We start from the raw sequence: 22500 nt of genomic DNA, 5'->3' as shown, positions 1-22500 counted from the left end.
AATGCATTGCCTAATTTCTGGGCAGGACAGTTCCTCATTCATTTTTCAATATAAACTGTTTGAATTTTGAAAAGTGGGAGATCGAGGCCTATTTTCAAACTTGAGGGGGAGAATGCTGTTCTGGTTGTGTTAACCAATTTTCCTTTATCACATTTGCGTGATGTTGCCAGAGAGGGGAATGAAACTGCACAGAAAAAAGTTGTAGCATGATTACACACACACACACACACGAAGACATGATAACTGGACCACCCACTAATTTAAAGCTATAAGCCGACTGGATGAGAAAGTATTAATAAATAATTAGTAATGCATTTATTGGACTTTTTTTTAGAAAATAACATTTCATAATTTTTATTTGAAGTAAGTTTTTAACATAGATTTCACGGGGTGCTAGGGATGTGCAAAATTCCATTCCAAGGGACTCTGCATTTATCTTCCGGATCATGCAATTCTGGGGATGGCCTAACAGTTTTTTGGATGTGATTTTTCAGCCCCCTTCCTCCAAGGGAATCATGGTCTAGAGGCAAAATGAAGTATTCTGGAGTTCCTTGGACTGCTCCATTCTCAGAAAGGAATGTTCAACACATTTACAATGGGTACCAGCGAATTAAACACACAGAATTTGTAAAAGCAATGACCTCTGTTTCCTTCACAGCATTTTTGCAGGTAAATCCGAGAAGTAACTCATTTGAAGCTATCCAAGCTCCTGGGAAATTAGGATGTTAGACCTGTGCCTGCCAGGGGTTGGATTCCAACCAATTAAGCTGGTTGTCTCTGAATATCTCCTGTTCTAAATGGTCAGTTCATGCAACTTCCATCCAGACCCCATTTATCCTGATTTTAGAGATAGGTATTCCAAAGACTTAGGGATAAATTCCTGGAGAGGCCTCAGGTCTATCCAATTCCAGCCGCATTACGATACCCTATAATGTCATCCCAGCAGTGAGGCTATTACATTAGCCCATATTGATACTGTCCACTTTAACTCCCATAATCCCTTTTGGACATGCAAGTCAGGAATGGAGGTTAGCAAACTGCAACTCCATGACTGACCATGCCAAGAATTGGTCTTTTTTCTCCCCGTCCCCTAAATAATTCTTTAAAGACAGCCAAATAGTGATCGCAGCTGTTCTTTCTGGCCCTGAGTTCCTTAGGTTAATGACGCAGCATGTGAAAAAGGCCCTTTGGTAAATTATGAATCTTACTGCCCATTGCTGTCATGGCTTTTGGCCTCATGAAAGCATCTGGGAGAACAAAACTCAAAGGGCAGGATAAATATTTGGAATAGAAACAAACCGGGGTTTGATACGGCTATCCGCTATTAAAGTGCTCCAGATAGCGGCGCTGGTGAAGAACTCTTCCAACTGCGCCTTGAAAGCTTGCAAAGCCTACTGTATTGTACTCCCAGTAGATAATACATGTAGGATATTTACTCCATCACTCCCTATATCTGCCCCTCCTCCCTCAGTTTCTACACTGCAAGGTCTCTGCCAGCCACTCTGCAATTTATTTTCCAAGCAAGTTAGAATTACGTTGAGATTTAAGAGGGAGGAAAGAGTGGCCAAAGGTGAACTGGACAGAGGTCCCCCATCCCCAACACATTCTCTAGGGCTTGCAGGCAGCCTCGCCCACAATCCTACCGAGCACATTAGCCCTCAATGGAGCAGATGGCACTCTCCTTGAAATTAATGTTCTGGGCACGAGAAAGTCAGTTTTAAGGCACTTAGAAAACTACTTGAAAGTGGAAGTAACATTACTATTTTTGATGATTAGAAGTGGCAACTACCCTATAGCCAGAGACTAGCGCTAAAATGAGGCCGGGAGAACCTCAAATCTCTCATGGAGATGACTCGTTCCGATCTAATCCATTCCTGTTGCAAAATCCACTTCATCTGCAGACTTGAGCTTTCTCCAGAAGGAGCTACCGTGCTGCTATCTGAGGCACAGTAGAGGATACGCCACATAGTAACCGATGGCTGACCCAGCAATCACTCCCAGGAAAATCCACGTGTTGTAAGACATGACAGCCAGCATCACCAGGTAACCCAAAAACACCTGGATCATGTGGAGCAGGGTCTCAGCGAGGTGCCACGAAAGCCGCCTTTTGAAAAAAAAGTGTCTTCAGAGAGTGGTCAAATAGATTAAAGAGAAGTTCTACCCTCTTTAGCTTTCCTTGACCCTCTACTCCATTCCTCCTAAATTCAAATTTAAAAATGAGGGTATTTAACTTAATGAGGTCCCTTGTTGAGGGTTTCTGCCAACCAGCCCCTCTTACGTGGTTTTCCTCCCAGCTGTTGTCAACGATCTGCCCCAGCTGAATTAGTCTAAACTTGGTTGTCCTCCTTGCAAACCTTGAAGCCACTCCAACAGCCGTCCTTGCACACGGGTCATTTCTTTGGGCTACAGAAGCAGTAACGCTCAAGCAAATTTAGCACTGCTCCCTCCACCTTCCTCTCATCTGCATTTCTGGTTATGCGTCTTCATCAAAAGAGCTACTTGACCCCCACCCCCCCACACCTTAAATGTCGTCCCAGAGTTTTCACGAGAGGTACTTTCACAGGGTCCTGATTTTCAGTCAACAGCACTCCATGCAAACAATCTCAACTGGGCCAATAGTTACATCAACACCATAATCTCTTTCTTGGCAGCATTCGCTTTATTAACACAAAGGTGCTTTGATAACCAACGGCTGGAAAAAAAAGGAAGAAGCAAAAAAGCTGTTGGGTGTGGCAGTGGTCCAGCTCGCGCACACTGCACACAACTTGGAACACAGGAGTGGGACCTGCTGTAGATGCCCACTTGGGGTTAACCCAATGCAAATAATGGATTTAAAAAGGCCAGGACTGAAGGGCCATTGTTTCCAATAGGTCTTTTCTAAATAGAGTCTCAGCAAGCCACAATACTTCGTTAATCTTGTTTGCTGCTAGTTGACGACCGCAATAAAGTGATTGTATTGTATTGATCTTGTAAAAAATATAAGCAGGAGAGCTTGTTTAATGGATGAGCGACCTTCAGGAAATCTGAGAGCTAAACTAAAAGTTGGAAAAGCACCCTGAAAGGGGACAACGGGAAACCATTTCCCTGCTCTTGCTAAAAAAAAAACCCTACATCGACCTGTCTGTATATAATCAGGAATCAAACTTCAACTTGAGTAAGATTTTACATGTATCTTTTATATGATTCTTATTTGGCCTGAATGGGTTTTCCTTTCAGATGGAGGAATTTTGACTCAGCCAGACAACCTACAGCAGGAGAATTTTTAATTATTCCCCTTTCAAAAAATGTACGATAAAATCGGGCAGCTCGCTGAAAAAGTTTCACTTTTGAGGATGTGCATCATGATATCAGACTCGAAGGCTGTGCAAAGCCTTCCAAAACCATGTTTTGCAATGGGGGTTAGCACAAACACAGCACGCCTCTTTGCAACCTTAAAACAAGGGTGTCCTTTGTCACACTGGCGTTGCTGCTTCAAAAATTATTGTGTGCGTGCTGTAATTGGAAGAGGGGTGGAAATAACACACACCACATGCATGCGTGCGCACACACACACACAAAGAGTATTTTTCTTACTTCTTTAGAGAACTGGTGGTTGGCCCCACACTTGAGTTCACAGAGGTCCCCTCGGGTTCTCCCAAGTTTTCCCGACTGATGCTAGGGGCAACAGCTGTCTTTGCCTGTTGAATCAATTTTACCTTGCCAACCTTGATGCCTTCATATAACACCGTGAGTATCATAATCACGAACACCGAGAGCACCATTCCTGTTAAAAACACAGCAGAAACACTGACATGGGCCATTGGGAGGGAGAGAGGGAAGAATTATCCACGTTGAATTCTGCAGGAGTTCTCTTCCTATACAGCTAAGGTTTGGGTCTTGGCAAACATCCTTTTTTCACAAGGCACTTAGTGAATGATCTGCCACACCTCGCAGAAAGCAAGCCAAGATTTCAATACTCTTCTTGAGGTGGTATCTAAGAAACACACAAAGGAATTATGCAAGTGCTCCCACACACAGTGGTCTGATCTGCATAATCCACTTGGAAAACGGGAGCAGTTCAGTTCAGATATTTGTTCTGCATTGGCTGATTCGATTTAAACATGTGGATGCTGACCCCTAATAGGTACACACTGGGGCTGGAATTGATCGGAGTTGTTTCAGAGGGAGTAGATTCATGCTGACGCTTCAAATCAAATTGCGGCTTTGATGAAAACCAGAATTGATTCTGGGATTCAACTGAATCGCCTCTGAATTGCTTCATCAAATATAGGCATAGTCCTATTATTCATCCATTGAATTCTTCCTTCCTTCCTTCCTTCCTTCCTTCCTTCCTTCCTTCCTTCCTTCCTTCCTTCCTTCCTTCCTTCCTTCCTTCCTTCCCAACTTATAAATAATGTAACTATGTTTAGAGCAATGTTTCTTAATCCTGAGCAACTCCTAGAATTCCCGGCAATAGCATGACTCATCAGGGAATTTGGGGAACTGAAGCCTACCTGCTTAGAAGTTTCCCAAGGCTTGGAAACACTGATTGACAGTATCAAATTTGAGGTTCCCTTACAGTACAAGCCGGGGCTGTTCCTATAAGTTGCTTTTGGGACCAGCTGGCAAAATCTAGGACAATCTTTTCAGCTCGGTCTTCCTCCAGGTGTGTGGACGCCAACTCCCAGATTTCCCCAGTGAGTACTGCTATTGCAGAGACGTCTGGGCGTTGAAGTCTGCACGTTGTGGAGGTATGCAGATTGGGGGAAACGGATCTCGGTTCTGCCCCTTGTTTTCCACAGGAAAAGAGTGAGGATAACGAAAGCAGAGGGCCAAAGAAAAGAGACAGGAGGAGAAGAGAAAATGGACTTTGGGCAAGATGTGTATAGACCTCCACACATTACCCTTAAGCCATTAGGATTCCCAGGGAAGATCGGTACTGAAACTCGGTGGATTGTCCCTCAGAGATAAAGCAGGCACACCTCATCTGAAACAGAAGCGCCTGCAGCCAAATGGGCTCTAATCAACTTTACACGTTGTTAAGACTGGGGGGGGGGGGACTTATTCCCTCCCCCGCTTTAGACAAAAACACAGAGGCACTGCTAGGTGCCCTTGGAGACAGCTTGCAAGTTGCAAAGAGACCTGCCCTGAACGAGCCACATGTAGCAAAGGTGGGACGGCCCCAGCCAGCCAGCACAGGTACTGGCAGCTGTAGTTCAGCAAAATCTCGTGGGCTGCGTGCTTTCCACTTTGGCAGGCCCATCTGCGTGCACTAAAGCTGGAGCTGTGGGCTTGACAAACAGCCACCTCCAGCTTTTGTTTGTTTGGGAGCAAAGAATTGGGATTCTTCCCAGGGACTGAATAGCTGCTCTTTAGCTCGCTGGATGTGCTCCCTTGCTTCTCTTCTGAGTCCTGAGAAAAAACAAAGCTGCTTTTTCACCCCCTCCTGCTGAAAAGTGCTGCCTTGCCAGGCCAGGCTTCAGTAGTAAAACTGTTTGCTGTCTCAGTTTACCTGGATGCCGTAAGTAAAAGCCTGTGGGTACACCTCGGTGGTTGACCAACCAGGCTTCACCAGATCAGATCTTGCCAAAGCCAACAAGCACTGAGAGAGATCGCTGTATTCCAAGGGTGCCCGGTGGAGCCATCCAATTGACCAATTCCTGCCCTCTTTGTTTTGGAACTGGTCTGTCAGCCTTCCCAGGTAGACCAGACAGGAAACGCAACCAGACGAGCTAATTCTACTTTATCGTAAGGCTACATGATCAGAATCTTGCAAGGCTGAAAGTACGTTTCTCCCCCCACCCCCATCCCCTTTACAACCCAAGAAACTAGGGAGGATCTCTTCTGAGTTTCTTTCTCTGCCCGTTATGCAGCTGTGGGCTATGTCCTCTCTTATCTGATCATTCCCTAGGCAGCATCTCTTCCACCCACCCACCGTCTCCCAAGGTCATTCCCACATACCATTACATCATCAGATTTGGGTATGCTGCAAATCTACCTTTTTTCAATTGCTAACCATACAAACCTCGACCAGTGAGAAGCAGAGGGAGGTCTTCCAAGCCTACCCCCTGCAACATTCGAAGAGTCCTGAACAGAAACTGGCTGATCAACTAGACCAGAGAGCCATAAGATCAGGATTTTGGAAACACACAGAGCTGGGCACAATGTCTTCCCAAGGGACGCTTATTCAAATCCTGGAGATTGCATGATATGTGGGCTTCAAAACCACTTATCTACTACTTTGAGTTGGCTTTGTGTACTAATGATGAACATGTGATTGCCAAGGTGTATAAACTTTAGCTGAAAATGAATACGTTGAAGATGTTTAAGTGGACAAAAAAAATTGGAGACAACATAAAGCTCGGCCAGTGGGAGAATATGTGGAGTAAAGGATTGAAATTTACACTTAACTATAATTAGAAAGGGATTTTTTTTAAGATGATGTTTCATTGGTACTTAACAGCAGATAAATTATCTAAGATGTATAAAGGAGTGTCAAATGTATGTTGGAAATTATAATCAATGTGAAGGTACTTTTTATTACCTTTAGTGGACTTGTAAGAAGGCTAAGAAATATTGTGATATTTGATTCAGAGAATCTTAAAAATGGATGTACAGTGGATACCAGAGGTTTTTCTTTTAGGTATGGTGGATAAACAGATTGAACTATATATGGCTAAAGGCACGCTCATACAAACAATGCAGCCTCCTCTAGTGTAAGTGCCCTTCAACTTGCTTGGATTAAAACTGAAAGGGCTGATTGCAGGGAAGGGGTAGATCCATCTCTCTGAGCTCTGATTGGCTCACCTGATTAGGGGTGGAGCTAAGTGCCCTATATAAGAGCTTCAGAGAGCCTGCCCTGCAGTTGGTTGGAGGGGTTTCTTCTTAGCTCTTCCAAGCAGCTGCTGCTATTTCAAGGCCAACCTCCCATCATGGCCAAGCATGAGCTGCAATCCACAAGGTAAAAAACAGCAAATAGAGCAAGTAACATTCTGTGTCTACTTCCAGCAATCTCCCAAGGGCCAAATGTGAGTCTCATAAGCTTTCCCCATTTTCCAGAACTGGGTTCATACAACTCCTTGAACCAAGATGGAGCTAGCTACTTGGGGGTTAATTTGTTAAACCATGGGTCAGTGGGGATGTATGAACGCAGCCTAGGTGGTGGTAGAGTAGTACAGAACTCCCTTGTTTGCAAAGGCCTTCATGTTAATTGAAGGCACTATCAGTGTAGGAATTGGAGGTGGGGGTCTAGAATCTAAGCCATTGCAATGGGCAGGTTTTCTCCCAATTGCAGTGGGATCAGCTGGGCACATTTTGAAGGGAAGAAAATCATTCCCATTACCTTCCAAATGGAGGGCTTTATAGGAACATGGGGATATTGTGGAACCTTTAATATGGCCTTCTCAACCAAATGGGTGTTCTCCAAATATGTTGAACTTATTTTCTCATGCTCCCCAGCTATTATGGTCAATGTTTGACTCCAGCAGGGTCACCAAGTTAGTAAAGGTTGATCTAAAACTGGCTGGGTTTACCCACTGCCCAAGCTGTAGTATTTTTTGCAGGTCTTTCTGTGTTGTGTGAACCTAGCTGCTGTGTTTTGCAAGTCATGGCTTATGGCTTACTCTGTGGTGGAAACCTAGCCCATTGTGGCTTATTTGTTAAACTATGGTTAAGCAAAACCTTGCAATGAAAACATGGCTGTTCTTTCTCCACTGCATGGTTATTTTTTTTTTGCAAGGTTTAGAATCTTAGAATTGAGAGCCAGTTTGGTCTAGTGGTGAAGGCTCCAGACTAGAAACTAGGAGATGGTAAATTCTAATCCTACCCTGAGGCATGAAAGCTGGCTGGGTGACATTGGGCCAGTCCCTCTCTCTCAGCCTAATGCACCTCTCAGGGTTGTTGTTGAGGGGAAAATAGGAGGAGCCTATTTTGTTTACTGCCTTGAGTTATGTATAAAAATAATAAAGGTGGGATAAAAAAAATCTAAAAAAAAAAAATCTCCAAAGAACTGGGAATTACCCCAAAACTGTTTGAATTATGCCTAAAGCAGTCTTTATGGATCTTTTAGCTAGTGTGGCTCTTTAAAGTTCACTTGTGGTTCTGGAAAAAACACTGTGAAGTCAAGTGTTTCAAGGAAGTCTGAGATGCCATGTCAATAAGGCAATCTTTCATAACTGCCCTCTCCATTGCTAAAGCTAAGATTTCCTATAATCTCTGGCCTCAGAGATCTTCCTCCTTTGGCTGAGCAACTTCTGTTTTCCTTAGATAAGATTGTTTGCTTACCTCCCACGCTGTGGACGTCCCAGAAGTCAAACAGGAGGATCACTTTATCTGAGAAAAAGAAATGCATCTGGAGGAGATTTGGGGAGGTGGAGACAAAAGGGAACAAAATTTAAGGCTTTGTTTGGCTAGATCAGATGTCCACTAGAGGATAGCAAAGAGATTCAGAAAACACTCTCTGATGCCATCTAGTGGCCCTCCACCTTGTTTCAGCCTGGATCTGATAGCCTGGAGTCCTTGGGGTTCTCTGAGCTTGGCTGTTTTCTTGCAGACATTTTGATACCCAGCTAGGTCACATCATCAGTGCTAGTGAGTCTGGGATTTGCTCCCTGTTTGTATACAGTCGCTTGCCCTGCCAGTGTTGGTGGGGGAGTTGTTTTCTCCTTGGTGGTTCCTTGATTAAGTTGTTTACTGCTTGATTGTTTGAGTTGATAATTCCTTGATTAGGGTATTATTTACTGCTTGATTGTTTGGCTGGTATTAATTTTGGTGTTAATCCCTGCCTATCTGGGTGTTGATTGCTGGCGAGGAGGTGTTTTGGTCTGTTTGTTTCCTTTTTATCATTTCTTTTGAATAGTGTGTAGATGTTGTTGATCTCTACGTGTCTGTTGATGGCTGACTTATCTGAATACCAAGCTTCCAGGAATTCCCTCGCATTTCTGAATAAATAAAATAAATTGAAATTAACTTAAAGTTTGAGCATAGCTATACTTCTCTGCCTTGTCCAACTGGGATGTTTCCTGTAATTTCATTGTACCTTTGGAGGTCTTTGGAATAGGTGGATCCATTTCCAAACAAAACTCTGTAGGCTGCCTCCTTTTTTCTATTTTTTTAAAAAAACATATGAATGTTTCCATCCAGAGATCTCCCTTGCAGATTGAGAAACCCTGCAGTAATGATATGAAGGCCAATGAAGGCTCCTTGGCCTTCATATAATTAAGAAGGATGCTTACTGGAGGCCAATTTGCAATTTCATTTTTTCCAGAAATGAATAGAGTCTGAACGGGTGGAAGGGAAGGACTAGTAGGAAGCAACTGGAGGCAGATTGAGGTCTGTTGTAATGCATTACCAGCCCTCGCCATGCTGACTGGTATGAAACAATAGGCTGATTCTGCATATGGTAATTTTTGATCACGTGAGGTATTTCTGTTTACGTGATAACCCATGATTATCTGTCATCTTACTCCAGCTAACCGATGCCTCTGCTTTTCTTTCCCATCAGAGCTTTAAAGACCGTTTGTAAATAAGGTTGGCATTTTTGCAAAGGACTCACCTCCAGTAATTTGGGTTTCAGCTCCATGCTTGCCTCCAATGTCTGGGACCAAATTTTACCCTTGGAGGAGGAATCTCAGAAAGGATAGCCAAACTGCCTGAACCACAACAATTCATAATAAAACACACCAGACACTAGGAGCAAATGTGGAACTAGACTTGCTGTAGGCGATGTCTGCTTCCTGTCCAAGGAGATTCCCACGACTCTCATGGCGGCTTTTCCTTACAGTTCCAAAAACTCCTATGTTTGCAGGCTGGTCCTTTTTGAAGGGACTTATAACAGTGCAAGATTGTAGATAGAACAGATAAACTAGAGGGTGTCAAAACTTGAGGAAGGTGTAGCTCAGCAAATCTTGGATGGACACTGGTTTATCCTTCCCCTTGGGATGAGTATATTGGAAGTCTAAAATCAGACATTTCTCTCTTCATGGGTGGCACGTCTCAGGCTGTATTCACACAGCAGCCTAACTAGGTCTGTTATAAATGCTGCTGCTGAATTTACACAGCATGTTAACTGAGTTAATTTTAAAGATGATTAGAGACTGGACTTCTTTGTTTCTTTTGTCTTCACCTGATGTAGAACCCAAGCTATTTGGTTAAGGTATGGGCCAATCTTGCTGCCTGTTATCTGGTTTGCAAAAGTTTGGGCAGGTGTTTAGGCGAGACTGGATTTGCCTGGGTGTGGTAACAAAGGAACAAGTGGAAACACACACACACCCAACAATACTACAAGGTTTCTCAATCTGCAAGGGAGATTTCTGGATGGAAGCGGTGACCGTAGAATTAGCTGGGTCTTTATGTAATTACTCCAAGGAAATTGTAGGAAGGAGTTTAAGAAAAGAGGTTCTCCCACATTTGTGCAATTCCCAGAGCTAGAAGGAGGTGATACACAAATACCATGCTTGGAGAGATTGGCTGTGATTTTATACGCCACAAGTGTATAAAAGCTGTTCTGGGGAAGCAAAATATAGATGCTTGGCCCGGCACCTTAGATGACCCAGCAGCTAAGCAGATGTTTCTGGGAAGTTCACCGGCAGAAATTTAAAGCCATCACCCTCCCCTTAATATGATTTCCCCTGCCCCTGATCAAGGGTAGACTACCCACTTTAAATGGGGCTTCGACCTCCTATTTTTGTTAATGGCCTCTTTCAGCTTGCCTTATTTTCTATTCACTTTTACATCTTTTTTTTCCAAACCAAGTAACACAATTGTTACTGTGACACTGTGTTCCTTGCAGAACAGTCTAAAAATTAGGTTCTTCTCTGAAAGCTCCAACCGTGGGCTGTGTTCTGTTGTTATTTTTAACTAGATCCATTCAAGGCCTGGCACCAGCATTTACACAAGGTGATCTGTAGGCTAAGTCTTAAACTTGATTACTTCTGGCATGTGTTTCTCTGTGTGGCTTCAGGGTTGCACAAACCCAGCTTCTTTACCTGGCTTATGATTCAATTATTTGTGTATAATTTGTATAATGAAAGTGGATTCATTCCTTAGTCCAGATAAGTGTGTTGCGAATGTGCTGATGTTTTGAAGGAGAGTCAAACATTTCTCTCTCTCTTTTTAAATCTTTCCTATTGTATGCAATGGGAAAGATTTAAAAAGAGAGAGAGAAATGTTTGACTCTCCTTCAAAAGAGAGAGTCAAAGGCTGACACCTTTCCTATTGTATGCAATGGGAAACAGATATGTAGAAAACCCCACCATCTTTGACTGGTGGCTGCTTGGCAGGTAGCAAATCCTTTACCTCAATCCTTTGCTTTTTCTACTCTGACTTGGCTGAAGAATCTTCTGTAAGAGTTTTATCCTCCAAAGAAAATGCCAGTGAGAAGTCAAATGCCTCCCTCCTTCCTCAGGAAGGCATTTTCATCTCTACCTGTTGCTATTTGTTATTTCCCCTGCTCTTCTTATGCAGCTTGCATGCTCTAATCTGGAAATTAGAGTGTGTAAGCTGCACAAGAAGAAGCTTGCTTATAAAAGGGCAAAGCTAAATTATTTTCTGAGTAATTTTCCAATCTCAGAAAAAAAAGAACCCACAGAGCCCTACAGCGAGGCAGGAGAGAAAAGCTAAAACTGAATTTCTGCCCCCCTCCAAACTCAAGACATCTTGGTCTGAACTTGGAGATAAAAAAAAACATATCATTCCCCTGGGCCCTGAGATGCTATCCCGGGGGCCACAGGACTTCACTTTGACTTAAACGAATCTCAAGAAAACATACTGGGTTGACCCAATATTTGTTTTTCAGCCAAGATCCTCTTATTTTATAGAACACTCTCCATGGGAGACTGTGCATAAGTCTATGCTGATAACATCAAATGAGAGCCAGCCAACAGTTCTGCAGACAAGATGAGTTTAGATAGCAACTCAGGAAACGAAGCTAGAAACAAGTACCGTAGTCCTAAATCCAAACCCTTTTTTCCTGCCTAGATATCTGTAACAAAGGGATGACAGCATGGATGGATGGTACAGACGTATGGGGACATGTCTCCAATAGGGACAACTTGTGGGTCATTAGTGACCCTCAGAAACATTCCACCAAGCAAGCGGTGGATTGCAGCAATGTTACTCCTCAATGTCTCCCCTCTGGTATCCCAGTTGAGGAAGGGAAGAGGTGTGTAATTCTCCTCGAGAAGCTTTTGCAATGTTTTTCCTACACAAGAACTGAAGATGTAGGAGTCAGATTCAGAGATAATGGGGCTGACTGACGTTGTAGGAGGACAGCTATTTCAACTATGGGGCAAAACATCAGAAGTCTGGTGGCAGTTTTTCCAACTAAGACGTTCCATTAAAGGCATCAGCTTTCAGGAGGATCAATGCATAAGCTCACGAAAGGTTTGTCTTTTAATAAAATATGTGGATCGGAAAAGGTGCTTCCAGACTCCTGATTTGTTTTCCAGTCTGAGATCTGAACTCAGCGAATCTAAATTCTAACATGTACAAGATTCCACCATCAAGTCTACCTTAGGTGTCCAACAGCTGCTTGAGGCCAGCCAACTGTTTCAAGCATGCCTTGGCTTGCTTTTCTGGTTTATATTCCCTTTAACATTTTTGGCTACGTTTTGTATCTTTTGTTAGAGAAGTGGCTGGGTAACAAACATTTTTTTAAAAAAGAAACTAACTTAAAGAGATCAGGAAGCGCTTTGAAACTGACACAACCGTCCTGGATGTATATAACCCCTTTTTGTAACAGTTTCTTTTAATTTTTTTTTTTTTAAAGACAAAGTAACAGTTGAACAAAACGTCATTTCTTTTAGTAAAGACCCCGCAAGTCAAAACAAAGGATTGGCACCAGACAGGGAGGAAGGCAGGCTTAGAAAGGATCTAGATCAGTGCTGGAGTCGTATCTACATTGACATATTGCTACATTTAAGGCAAAACTGAGCGAAGTTATACAAGATTAAAGGGATCGACTGATTCCTAATCGGTCCGGTCTTTTCGGGGCGGGGGGCGGTGTGGAAGATTTCCGCGCGGGTTGAAAAGAAGGGGTCCTTTCCCATCATCAAGCGTTTTGTTTAGGAAGCTGTGGGTTTAATTTCATATGGATTTCCTGGAGGAAGGAGCGGGAAAGCCAACACTCTGCAAATTGGAAATAAACTTACTGGCATCATTGTGAATTTTCCCCCCCGCTTCTTCCACTTCTCCTGTTTGCTGCTTCTCTTTTTCCCCGTGAAGAGCGATACGAACCGTGGGCGAGTTAGTGCGTCCCGTAAGTTTTTGCGCGGTGTCTTTTCGCCTGAGCCAGCTGGTTCCGCCTTTGGTAAGACGAAACTATCTGGGGTTAATTAAATACATACATACATACATAGATAGGCGTGCTACCAGGCTTCTGCAAGCTATCACGCAAGCGGGAGGCGCAAGGCATGGTGGGGATTGTAGTTTCTGCCTCTGGATTTCGTCCTCCCCCCTGCAGTTAAATGTAAGCAAATAGCGCGTCCTGCTGCGCGGTGATAATGAGTAAATGCTAATCCAAATGCCCGGATTGATTTTTAAATGAAGTCCTATCCAAAAAAACCGCCCCATTGGGCTACAGCTCCCATGGTTCTTTGCTTCCCAGCCAGAAATGGTAGTTGTAGTCCATCAGCCAGCTTGCATGGGAGGTGTGGTCAGTGATAAGGTGCGTTCTCATGCAAGCAGGGTTTCAGCTGACTTTCCCCAGTTGGTGCCCGCTGGAGAAGACTACAAAACCCATCAATCTTTACCAGCACAGTTGCTGAAAGTGATAGGAGGAGGAGTCTATTCCTCTGGAGCATGCTGGTCTGGGAAACGGCATTATTATTATCCTTTATTTTGTTCCAATCCAAAACAAGGGAGGGGTAAACTGGTGAAACTAAGGTGCTTTCAAATTATACTGCCTCGCCCAAAGGCATCGCAAGACAAAGCTGGATGCCACATCTGGAACAGCTGGTAGGGAATCTATGTTGCTTGCCAGAATGATTCTGTCTCCTGCACCACCTTTTCTTACGAACACCCCGGGCAGACGCCTGATTTGCAGAGTTCGCAGTGTGTTGAGAATTACACAAGTCAGGATAGAAAGGCCTTGGCTCAGCTTTTGCTTTGTCTGTTTTTTAAAAAAAATGGTTTTAAAGCTTAGATAATTGGTCGTCTTCAACCTGCACTATTCTGGTATGTTGGATGACTGATCCCATAGCTCACAGCTGGCTTGACTGGGTTTTCTAGTCCACTATAACTGTGGAGGTCACTTGGTTGGTGAGCCTTGGCTTAGAATCTTATTCTTCTGCCTGGGAGTTTTGAACCAAGAAGGACTTGTTTTCTTAGTGATTAAAAAAAAACTATATTGTGGAGTCCTTGGGGTTCTCTGAGCTTGTTTTCTTGCAGACGTTTCGTTACCTGACTAGGTAACATCTTCAGTGCTAGAAGGGAGTGGGTTTGCTCTCTGTTTATATACAGTAGCTTGCCCTGCCATGATGGTGGGGGTGCATATGTTGTTTAAATATATATATATATATATGTTGATGCTCTGGAAGGATCACATTGGTGTTTGGACAGCATGCATATAAAGACAAAGAATGCACAGAAAATAACCAACTGTTAGGGTTGCAATCCTATCTGAGTTTGACTGGTCTCGTAAAATTCAGTGGGACTGCTTGTCTGAGTCAACTTGCATAGGATCGCCTTATGGATCCTTTTCTTGGTACCTCCTCCTTTCCTTCTCTCACCCTTCAATTGCAGCTGCTGGTTTATTTGTTTAGGAAATATATACAGCCCCCACTCCCTTAAAGGTTCTCCTCAAGTAGAGGAGAATGGACAACAGCAATGTCAATAAATATGCATTTAACCTCGTATCTAACCCTTCAGCCCTATCAGCAACTTCTTCTATAATAAACAAATGTATTGCTTAATGCCGTAAATTCCGCAGTGATCACATTCTGCTGTTTCACGTCCAGTATTTTGACTGGAATAAACTTAACATTGCAACTGCATCTCCTGAACCTATTTTTTTGAATTCAGCTCCCCACGCAAGAAGGCGGGCTTAGCTGCCCCTCTCCTTGGGGTGGGGAGGGTGTTTGTCTTTGGCAACGGACATGTCTGTGTTTGGTGCACAGATCAGCTGAGTTCACACGTTCTCCCTCCTTCCTGTGAAAGATCTTTGCGGAACCCGTTTAGCAATGGGTGCAAATGGCTGGACTTGGCTTTTTTAAAAAAAACCTTAAATTTACTTCCCATCTCATCTGGTGCCTCCAAGCATTTTACTGGGCTACACCTCCCCTTACTCCAACCAGCCTTGCCATGGGGAATTTTCTCATTTTGTTCCCCTAAGAACAAAAACGGAACCTACTGTATACCCCAAGTTTTTCCAAATACTAGCATTTGGAGTGTTTCCGTTGTATGTTTTGAAATATGTTTCCGCTCGCAGGCTGGACTGTTGGCTCGCATTTCCTGACTGCAGCTTTTGCTTTTGATTTCACAGAACTGGAATTGGCATATCTCCCTTTCTTTTTCCACCAGTGTCCAAGCCTTGGAAGGATTAGATGCATCTGGCCTTACAAATATCTCTAAACTGCCTTTTCTGATGAAAGAGTAATCTTCTCCCATTATCTCATGCCTAGCATCAATGCTCTTTATCTTGTAGCAGCTTGACAATGGCCACCGTGCTGGAGCTATCTCCAGAGCGTAGAGGGTATTCTAGTCCCCACACACCTGGAAGGAACAGAGAGGATTTAAATGCAGGCAAGACCAAGCAGGATAAGGACTAAATTTACTCCCAGGGTTTGACCGAGAAGACTGTGCTCCTTCTCCTTGAGATACTCTATGATAACAAGTCATAGGATAAACCCTATGTTTGCCTGAAGCAGCACCTTGTTCTACTTAAGGGTAGGGCCAGTTCTGGTCCATATTAGGCCAATGCAAAGCAGTGTTTGGTCACCTTGATCCAGACAGTCATAAGAATCGGTCTTTGTGTCTCAAGTTGGTAGTTCAAGAGCTCTGTCTTGATGCCTGGTTCAAAGCGTGCCAATGAGATTTGGCCAGGCGATTCTGTCCAATGTAATGGGTCCGTGCACGCACATAAGTCCACTTTAGTGCCTGGACTGTGGGGGGATGGTTTTAAAAGGGAGTACAAAGCCCTGCTTTGAAAGGGTGTTTTGGCTGAAGCTTCAGCCATGTGGAGCAATCCCTCGATGCTCCTCAGAGATATTTTAGATGCTCGCCTGGCGTGCTGAGTGAACCCAACCAGAGTGGTTCCTATCATGCAAACCCAGAATGTTCATTTGAGTAAGCAATGATTCCCCTGACCTCAGCCAGGCACAAATGCACTCATTTTGTCCAGCAAGGCTCAGTTCAGACATCATACTAAGCCCCTCCGATGTAGCTGGTTGAGTTTTGGCAGTGAATGTTTTGCAGATGACCCACAAACCAAAGTTCATGGGGTTAGCATCTTAGACCAGCCCAGCTGACTCAGCAAACATGGCTACACCGGGGTAGGGCTTAGCGCAAGGCACACCCATGGCTGGCCTGCTTCGACCATTAGGCTAACCCATCCCGTGGAAGCGGGTTGGGGGTTTATGCATGGTGCAAGGCCAGCCCAGTGGACCCTACTCAGCAAGCCACAGTTTGGCAAAGCCATTGTTTCCCACCAGTCGACATCCAGCCTCCCCACTGCTGCTCCCCCCATCTCCGCGGCTGGCTCCGCCCCGTAACGGCGCGGGCGAGCCGCAGCGGATGCTGAGCAGGCGGGCCGCTGATTGGCCCGCCTGGCCGTGACGTCGGCGCGGTACCACCAGCTTCTCTGCACCGGCATCATAATCCGGCCACGCCCTGCGTGGACCGCCTCCGCATCTTCCCCGGGTTGCAGTCAGCTGAGTTGCCAGCCCCGGCGCGAGGTTATTATCCGTATTATTATTCCCAGCAAACGGAACAGCCGAAGCCGGAGAAAAGCGGAAAGGAGAACAGAAAAGCGGGGCGTCCCGCTGCCCCCCTCCAAGCCGCGCAAAAGAGAGAGGAGCCCCCAGGGACGCCATGGCCCCCGCTGGGTTGAAAGCTGTCGTGGGAGAAAGTAAGATTATTCCTTTTTTCTACATCCTTTGATTGAATGAGGCGGGGGCTGCGTAGAGCAAGAATGGGGGCCATAAAGGTCGGCGGCGGCGGCGGCGGCGGCGTCCTCCTCCTGGAAGCGGTTTTGCGATTTCAGCGGCCTGGGGCTGCTGTTCGCGCTCCGGCGTGCGCTAATCGCAACGCGAAGCCTTTTCCTTGCCTTATTATTTTTAACGCGGAAGGTTGAGCGGCCGTCGGTTTTGCGCTGGGAGCCTTTCACCGGTCGGGAGAACGAGAAGCCTCCCGAAATACGGAAAGAGAAAGCGTAGGAGTCAGGCTGGAGAAAGCGAATATAGCCGAGGAGGAGGGAGGCTGGGCTCTTGGCAGAAATCAGCCATTGGCGACACCAAAATAAATAAATAAATAAAAAATCGGGGGTGGGGAGAGAAAGAGAGAGACAGAGGATTCAAGCAAATCCAGGGTTTTCCTGCAAAGAGGGTTGCTTCTGGTGTATATTTTTCTGCAGCGGGGAAGAGGTGACTGATTAATCCTTTGCTTTTTTTTTTTTCCACCTTTCTCTCCCTTGTTTTTCAATGGGGAGGGTATGGGGGATTGGTTGAGCAGAATGACCCATTGCTTCGGTCAGTGCATATGGAGAGAAAGGGATGTGCCGGAGTCTTTACCTTTAAAGGATGAATAAAGGAAGGGAAATTCTGGATCTGTGCATTCCCATCTTTCTCAGGCTTAGAAGGCAGTATGTATTGGTGGGTGCTATGCGTGTAAAATATTTTTGTGACACAAGCATGTAGGGTAGGATCACTTTGCTGCTGGTTAAAAAAAGCAAAACAAAGGGGGGGAAATCCTCCTGGATTTTTAATGTATTTTTCCTCTCCCTATCACATTTTCTGCCTCCAGTACATCAAGGGAAACATCTGGTAAATCGATTCTAGGGTACAATTTGGGGGTAATAGTGAAAGGGTAGCGAAGATGCAAAATATGTCCTGTCTTTTTCTCCCATCTACCCCTTAAAGCAAATAGTACCACCCTTAGGAGAAGCAAACTCGCCCTAAATTCTCCAGTGTGAAACTGACTAGTTAGAGTAAACCCTTTGAATTCTTTGTTGAATTGCAATATTCTTCCACCTCTTCATCTCCCCCCCCCCCAATTTGGTTTCCCTATATGCGGTTGCTCTGATTTCAAAAGGGGGGAGCAGTTTTGCACACGGTCCATAAATGCTATTTTTTGCTCCATTCAGCTCTAGGTTTTGATCACTGTGTTTTAAAAGCAGATTCAAAGGATGGTGCCCTGGAGTGTCTAAGTAGTAGAGAATGTCCTTTTCTCTTTTTTTGGGCAAAGACAGGATGCCGAATTTCTTTAAAAAATTCAGCAACGTGCCAGCAGAATTTGAGGGTTTTGCATTCAGACCCAAATGGTTACTGCTTACAACTTCTGGTGAGGTTATGCAGAGAAACAAACCCAAGATTTTGAGCCTGCTTTTAAATGGAATGTTCTAGGCTGGGTTGCTTAAAACTCCTCAGCTGTCTTCGGTGATTACAGTTAAGCCACTTTTCTAAGAGAGGATTGACCAGTATGTAGCCAGAGTAATGGCCTTTCAGCTTGTTGTATATACGTGCATATATCTGCAGTTGGTCTCTCTGGGGGGATTAGAAGGAGTGAAATCCATAGGGAAGAATGCAAAATAATATCTCTACGTTCAATACAAAGGCATCTTCTGTGTTATGACTTGGGCTTGATGCTGCAATCAGAGAAGGCTGGGCTTCAACTGGTGTGCAGTGGTGTGACTTGGCAGAGATGGGAGGGGGATGTTGATGGAAGGAGGAGAAAAGATCCTCTGAGATTCATAGCCTGATTCCTCCCACTCTATCACGAGTCTGGGGTCCTGCTCACCATCTCCATTATTCTTGTGCGTGTTTGCATGATTTGAAAATCCAAGCAGCCTTGTTCAGACCAGATCCCCAGCTGCTCAGACAGATGAAGACCATTTCTCTTCAAGCTTTTTTTCCCTTCTTGGCACGCTCCCGTGCCAAAGCCTGCCTTCTACCTTCTGCTGCATTTTGTGCAGGAGGTGGAAGTGAAAAAATGAGGCATGGTTCGGGAGCTTGCCTGGATCTCTGCCTTACTGAAAAGGGTCTTCAGTAAGTGAGGGGAGAAATATAATTCTGCATTGGTGTCTAATCATTGTGGACATCAAAATATGGAGTGATGTCTTGGTTCTGTATGCATGCTGTGAAGACAGTGCAGAAACCAAAGAGCTGTTGTCTGAATGTTTTTTTTAACGCTTTGTAGAGACTTGTTTCTCAAAAATTCAGTCTAAACGTAATAGGGGAATTGGGAAGTGAGAGGGGTGGGTAACATCAGGTTTCCTGCCCCCAAAGCTGTTGTACCATCTTGTCTGTTTTGTGAGTTGCTCACCCCCATCCTTCTTTTGGGTGCATCCACTTTGGACTTGGAATTCAAGTCAAGGAGAAAAAAAAAAGCAAGGAAACCGAAACTTGCAGACCTCAGACCAAAAGATGATCCAATTCAGCCCGTTGTGAGGAAGCATTTGACCCGTTCCCATGGCTGCTTAGGCTTCATTAGAACTTTCTGTCTTCTCTGGAGGTGTAAGATGGGATGTTGCTTAAAGAGGCAGTGAGTTCTATAAGATGCATACACATGAGGACGTGCACCGCTTTCTTTTTTGGACCAGGGCCCCCAAAAGGTGAACATCAGCTCAACATTGTTTCTTAGTGAAAAGATATTGTCCTAACAGATTCTGAGATACCATTTTTCCCCCTTTTAATTAAAGTCACTAGTTGGTCACAGCAAAGATCTAGCCCAAATGAAACTTTACCAGCTGTTTCCCCACCGAAGTAAGGTTGTGTGCTCTGTAGATGGTAATCTTGTGTTACATTTGGCTGCTAATGCTTTTCTCCTTTGAAAATAAAACCCTTGCAACTTGGAAGTTAGCATTTCAAGAAAAACCATGCTTGTTTTGCTTAGCTTCCTGATGTGCTCCCTTTCGGTGGGGCGCTGGACCACTCCATCTTGGGGGTCCCGCTCTGTCTTTTGAAGTGATGCAGTCCACCCACTGGGTTATTGCTTTGTGGAGGGCCGTTATTTCATTTTGCAAATCAGCTCTCCTTCCTCTGCCAAAGTGCTTGATGGCCTCAGTGCAATTGCAGATGCTGTTAATAATGCTGCATGGGGGGGAAAAAAAATCCTCCAGCATGTTCCCTACCTGTTCTCCTTGGATTTAATGAAAAAGGATTTACTTTTGAAATTGCTTTCACGGGAGAATATCAGTTCAGTTCTTGTGGTGCTTTGGCATGTAGTGCAAGAGGGATCTCTGACATTCATAGAATCATTTTCTCTGCAGCCTCCCTGGCTTCCCACCCACTCAGTCCCTTCTGGGGGTTCCCCACCCCCTCATATCAGGCCAGGGAAGGTGACCAGAGAAGCTGCAGAGGGATGGAGAGGTAGGTAGCACAAAGCCAAAAGAGGCAGTCGAGGAGTTTCCAGGCATCTTGAGAATCAGATATAAAAAGAGAAGGAGAATTGCAAAGCAGGTTTCTGAGTCTTGGGGAGATTTTTCAGCAGCACCAAGGAGTAGATAGCACTGACTTCTCTGAGTTGTGGCTGGCTGTGATTTGAAAAGTAGAGCATGGATTTGTTCAGTCTCTTTAAGAGATACTTGGTTTCTGCAAGACAAATGTGTTATCAGTTGATGTTTCTGTTTCTGACTTTTTGCAACTCATCGGTTGTGTATCCTGTTGCAAAACCCTCCTGTGCCTTTGCTGGAAATGGGATCTCTGGTTGGACTCCTGGTGTTTTCCAAATGCAGTGGGCCACAGGTCCCATCACCCCCAGCAAGCCTGGGTTTTGTAGTCCAATACAAGGGGGATCTGTGCCATAATGTGCAATAAGGGATCCACGGTACCCTTACTGGCTTCTGTTGGAAGGTCTGGGCCAGATTGTGTGACCAACCTATGCAGCCTGTTCCAGTTGCAACTTTTGGGGGCAATGCCCCCTCAAGGTTGCCGTCCTTCCCTCTCCTCCAGTGCTGAACTAAGTAACCTGGCAAAGAATTCATTGAGAATTGAATTTTTGAGTTTTCTACTCTCTCTTATCTGTCCAACCAGTTTGATTTTGATGCCCAAAGAATATGTATTGAAATATGTATTGAAAATAACATATAAAAAAAAAAAACAGGTTTGAAAAAATAAAAGGTTAAAAAATAGTTCCTGGAATGTCTATATAATTAAAAGAACAAGTTGAATTTGCACAATACTAAAAGTAATAATTTTGGTAGTTGATTTTATTTATGTAGATAGTTGATGTGGCCACCCATCTCACAACAGAGACTCAATTTAGGTAAACCATGTTGGTTTCTCAGCAAGTATCATCTTAGAGATACTCCCTCCCCATGCACCCTCGGGAAAGGCTGGGGAAGAGAAATGGGGGCATCTGTCCCTCAAGCCTCAACTTAGAATGGGACAGGGTGTGGTGTGGCTCTCTAGTTGTTACAATTTATGATGGCTGGCTAAGGAGGGGATTTGATGTCCCAACAGATTCTTAACTTCCCAGGTGGAATAAACCTTAATCTCTTGATGACCTTAAGGCTGTGTCTATGATTCTCTCCCTTGTAGGTACCTGTGATCTTATCATTGTCCTTTCAGTGCTCACACTTGAGATGTCCTGTTTTGTTTTTAGGTGGAGTCCTTGGTGGTTTGCTTGCTTCACTACCCAACTAGGTAAGATCACCAGTGCTAGTGAGTGTGGGGATTTCTCCCTGTTTATATACAGTAGCTTGCCCTGCCAGTGGTCATGTTACCTAGTTGGGTAATGAGACATTTTCAAGCAAACAACCAAACTCAGAGAGCACCAAGGACTCTACAGTTCAACCCTGAGCTATGTATATTCCTTTCTTTTGTTCTGATGTCTCAGAACCAGGTATTTTGGCTCACTTGGGCCATTGTTGTGGTGCTCTTTCTAGTGCAAAACACTGATACGATTTGTGTTAAGCAAGGCTCGTGACTTTTTAAAATGGCAAACTTCCATGTGCTATGCAGTGCTGCTCAGCGGGAACTTCTGCCTTGTAAGATGGCTGTGTTGTGTTTTCCATGTGTGAAAACACCTAGGGAAGATGGGGTGGTTCAGCCTTGTTTCTGCTTGTCAGTCAGAATGGCTACTTGGCTATGGGATTTCCACGCATCCATAGATTTGTGAACTGAGAGATTCCACCTCCTCATTCACAGAACTTGGCAATATAACTTTCTGTACCATCACTCATGCCCTGTTTCTCAAGGGTTTCTTTTCCTGCAACTCTGTTGTTAGTAGCAGGACCCTCTAAGAACAAGTAAGAACCCTAACCCTTAGATTCCACCTGAAGTCAGTTTATAGTGGTGAAGTGTTTCTTAATGATCTTGAGACCACCCTCTCCTGATTTCCAGGAACATGGCCCCCTGTGGACCACCTCAA

The 22500-nt window shown here is 44.5% G+C and overlaps 2 protein-coding genes across 2 annotated transcripts in view; one reads left to right on the top strand and one right to left on the bottom strand.

Annotated features, from left to right (window-relative positions):
- Positions 1-292: 292 nt before the first annotated feature.
- SLC31A2 (solute carrier family 31 member 2) lies at positions 293-13352 on the bottom strand. Its single transcript, XM_007429343.3, has 4 exons — positions 13128-13352; positions 8263-8329; positions 3574-3763; positions 293-2104 (listed from the first exon to the last, which is right to left on the bottom strand). The coding sequence occupies exons 1-4, from the start codon at positions 13134-13136 to the stop codon at positions 1936-1938; spliced, it is 435 nt and encodes a 144-aa protein (XP_007429405.1). The 5' UTR covers positions 13137-13352; the 3' UTR covers positions 293-1935.
- A 3459-nt stretch (positions 13353-16811) lies between these two features.
- LOC103050135 (syntaxin-binding protein 1) overlaps positions 16812-22500 on the top strand; it is a 30908-nt gene continuing 25219 nt past the window's right edge. The window contains exon 1 of the mRNA XM_007429342.3: positions 16812-17041. Within this exon, the coding sequence (XP_007429404.1) occupies positions 17005-17041 (37 nt within the window). The 5' untranslated portion in view covers positions 16812-17004. The remainder of the gene's footprint in view (positions 17042-22500) is intronic.

Source organism: Python bivittatus, unplaced genomic scaffold (assembly GCF_059951505.1).
Source record: "Python bivittatus isolate LINGU-HERP-01145 unplaced genomic scaffold, Pbiv_v1 ctg000160_np1212, whole genome shotgun sequence".
NCBI lineage: Eukaryota > Metazoa > Chordata > Lepidosauria > Squamata > Pythonidae > Python > Python bivittatus.
Note: the sequence above shows the minus strand (reverse complement) of the source record. Positions and strands in the feature narration are given on the sequence as shown.

Coding starts and splice junctions, on each gene's coding strand:
- SLC31A2 (XM_007429343.3), bottom strand. Junction 3,764..8,262: donor GGACGTCCACAGCGTGGGAG/GTAAGCAAACAA, acceptor TGTTTTTAACAG/GAATGGTGCTCTCGGTGTTC. Junction 2,105..3,573: donor ACCACCAGTTCTCTAAAGAA/GTAAGAAAAATA, acceptor TTTTTTCAAAAG/GCGGCTTTCGTGGCACCTCG.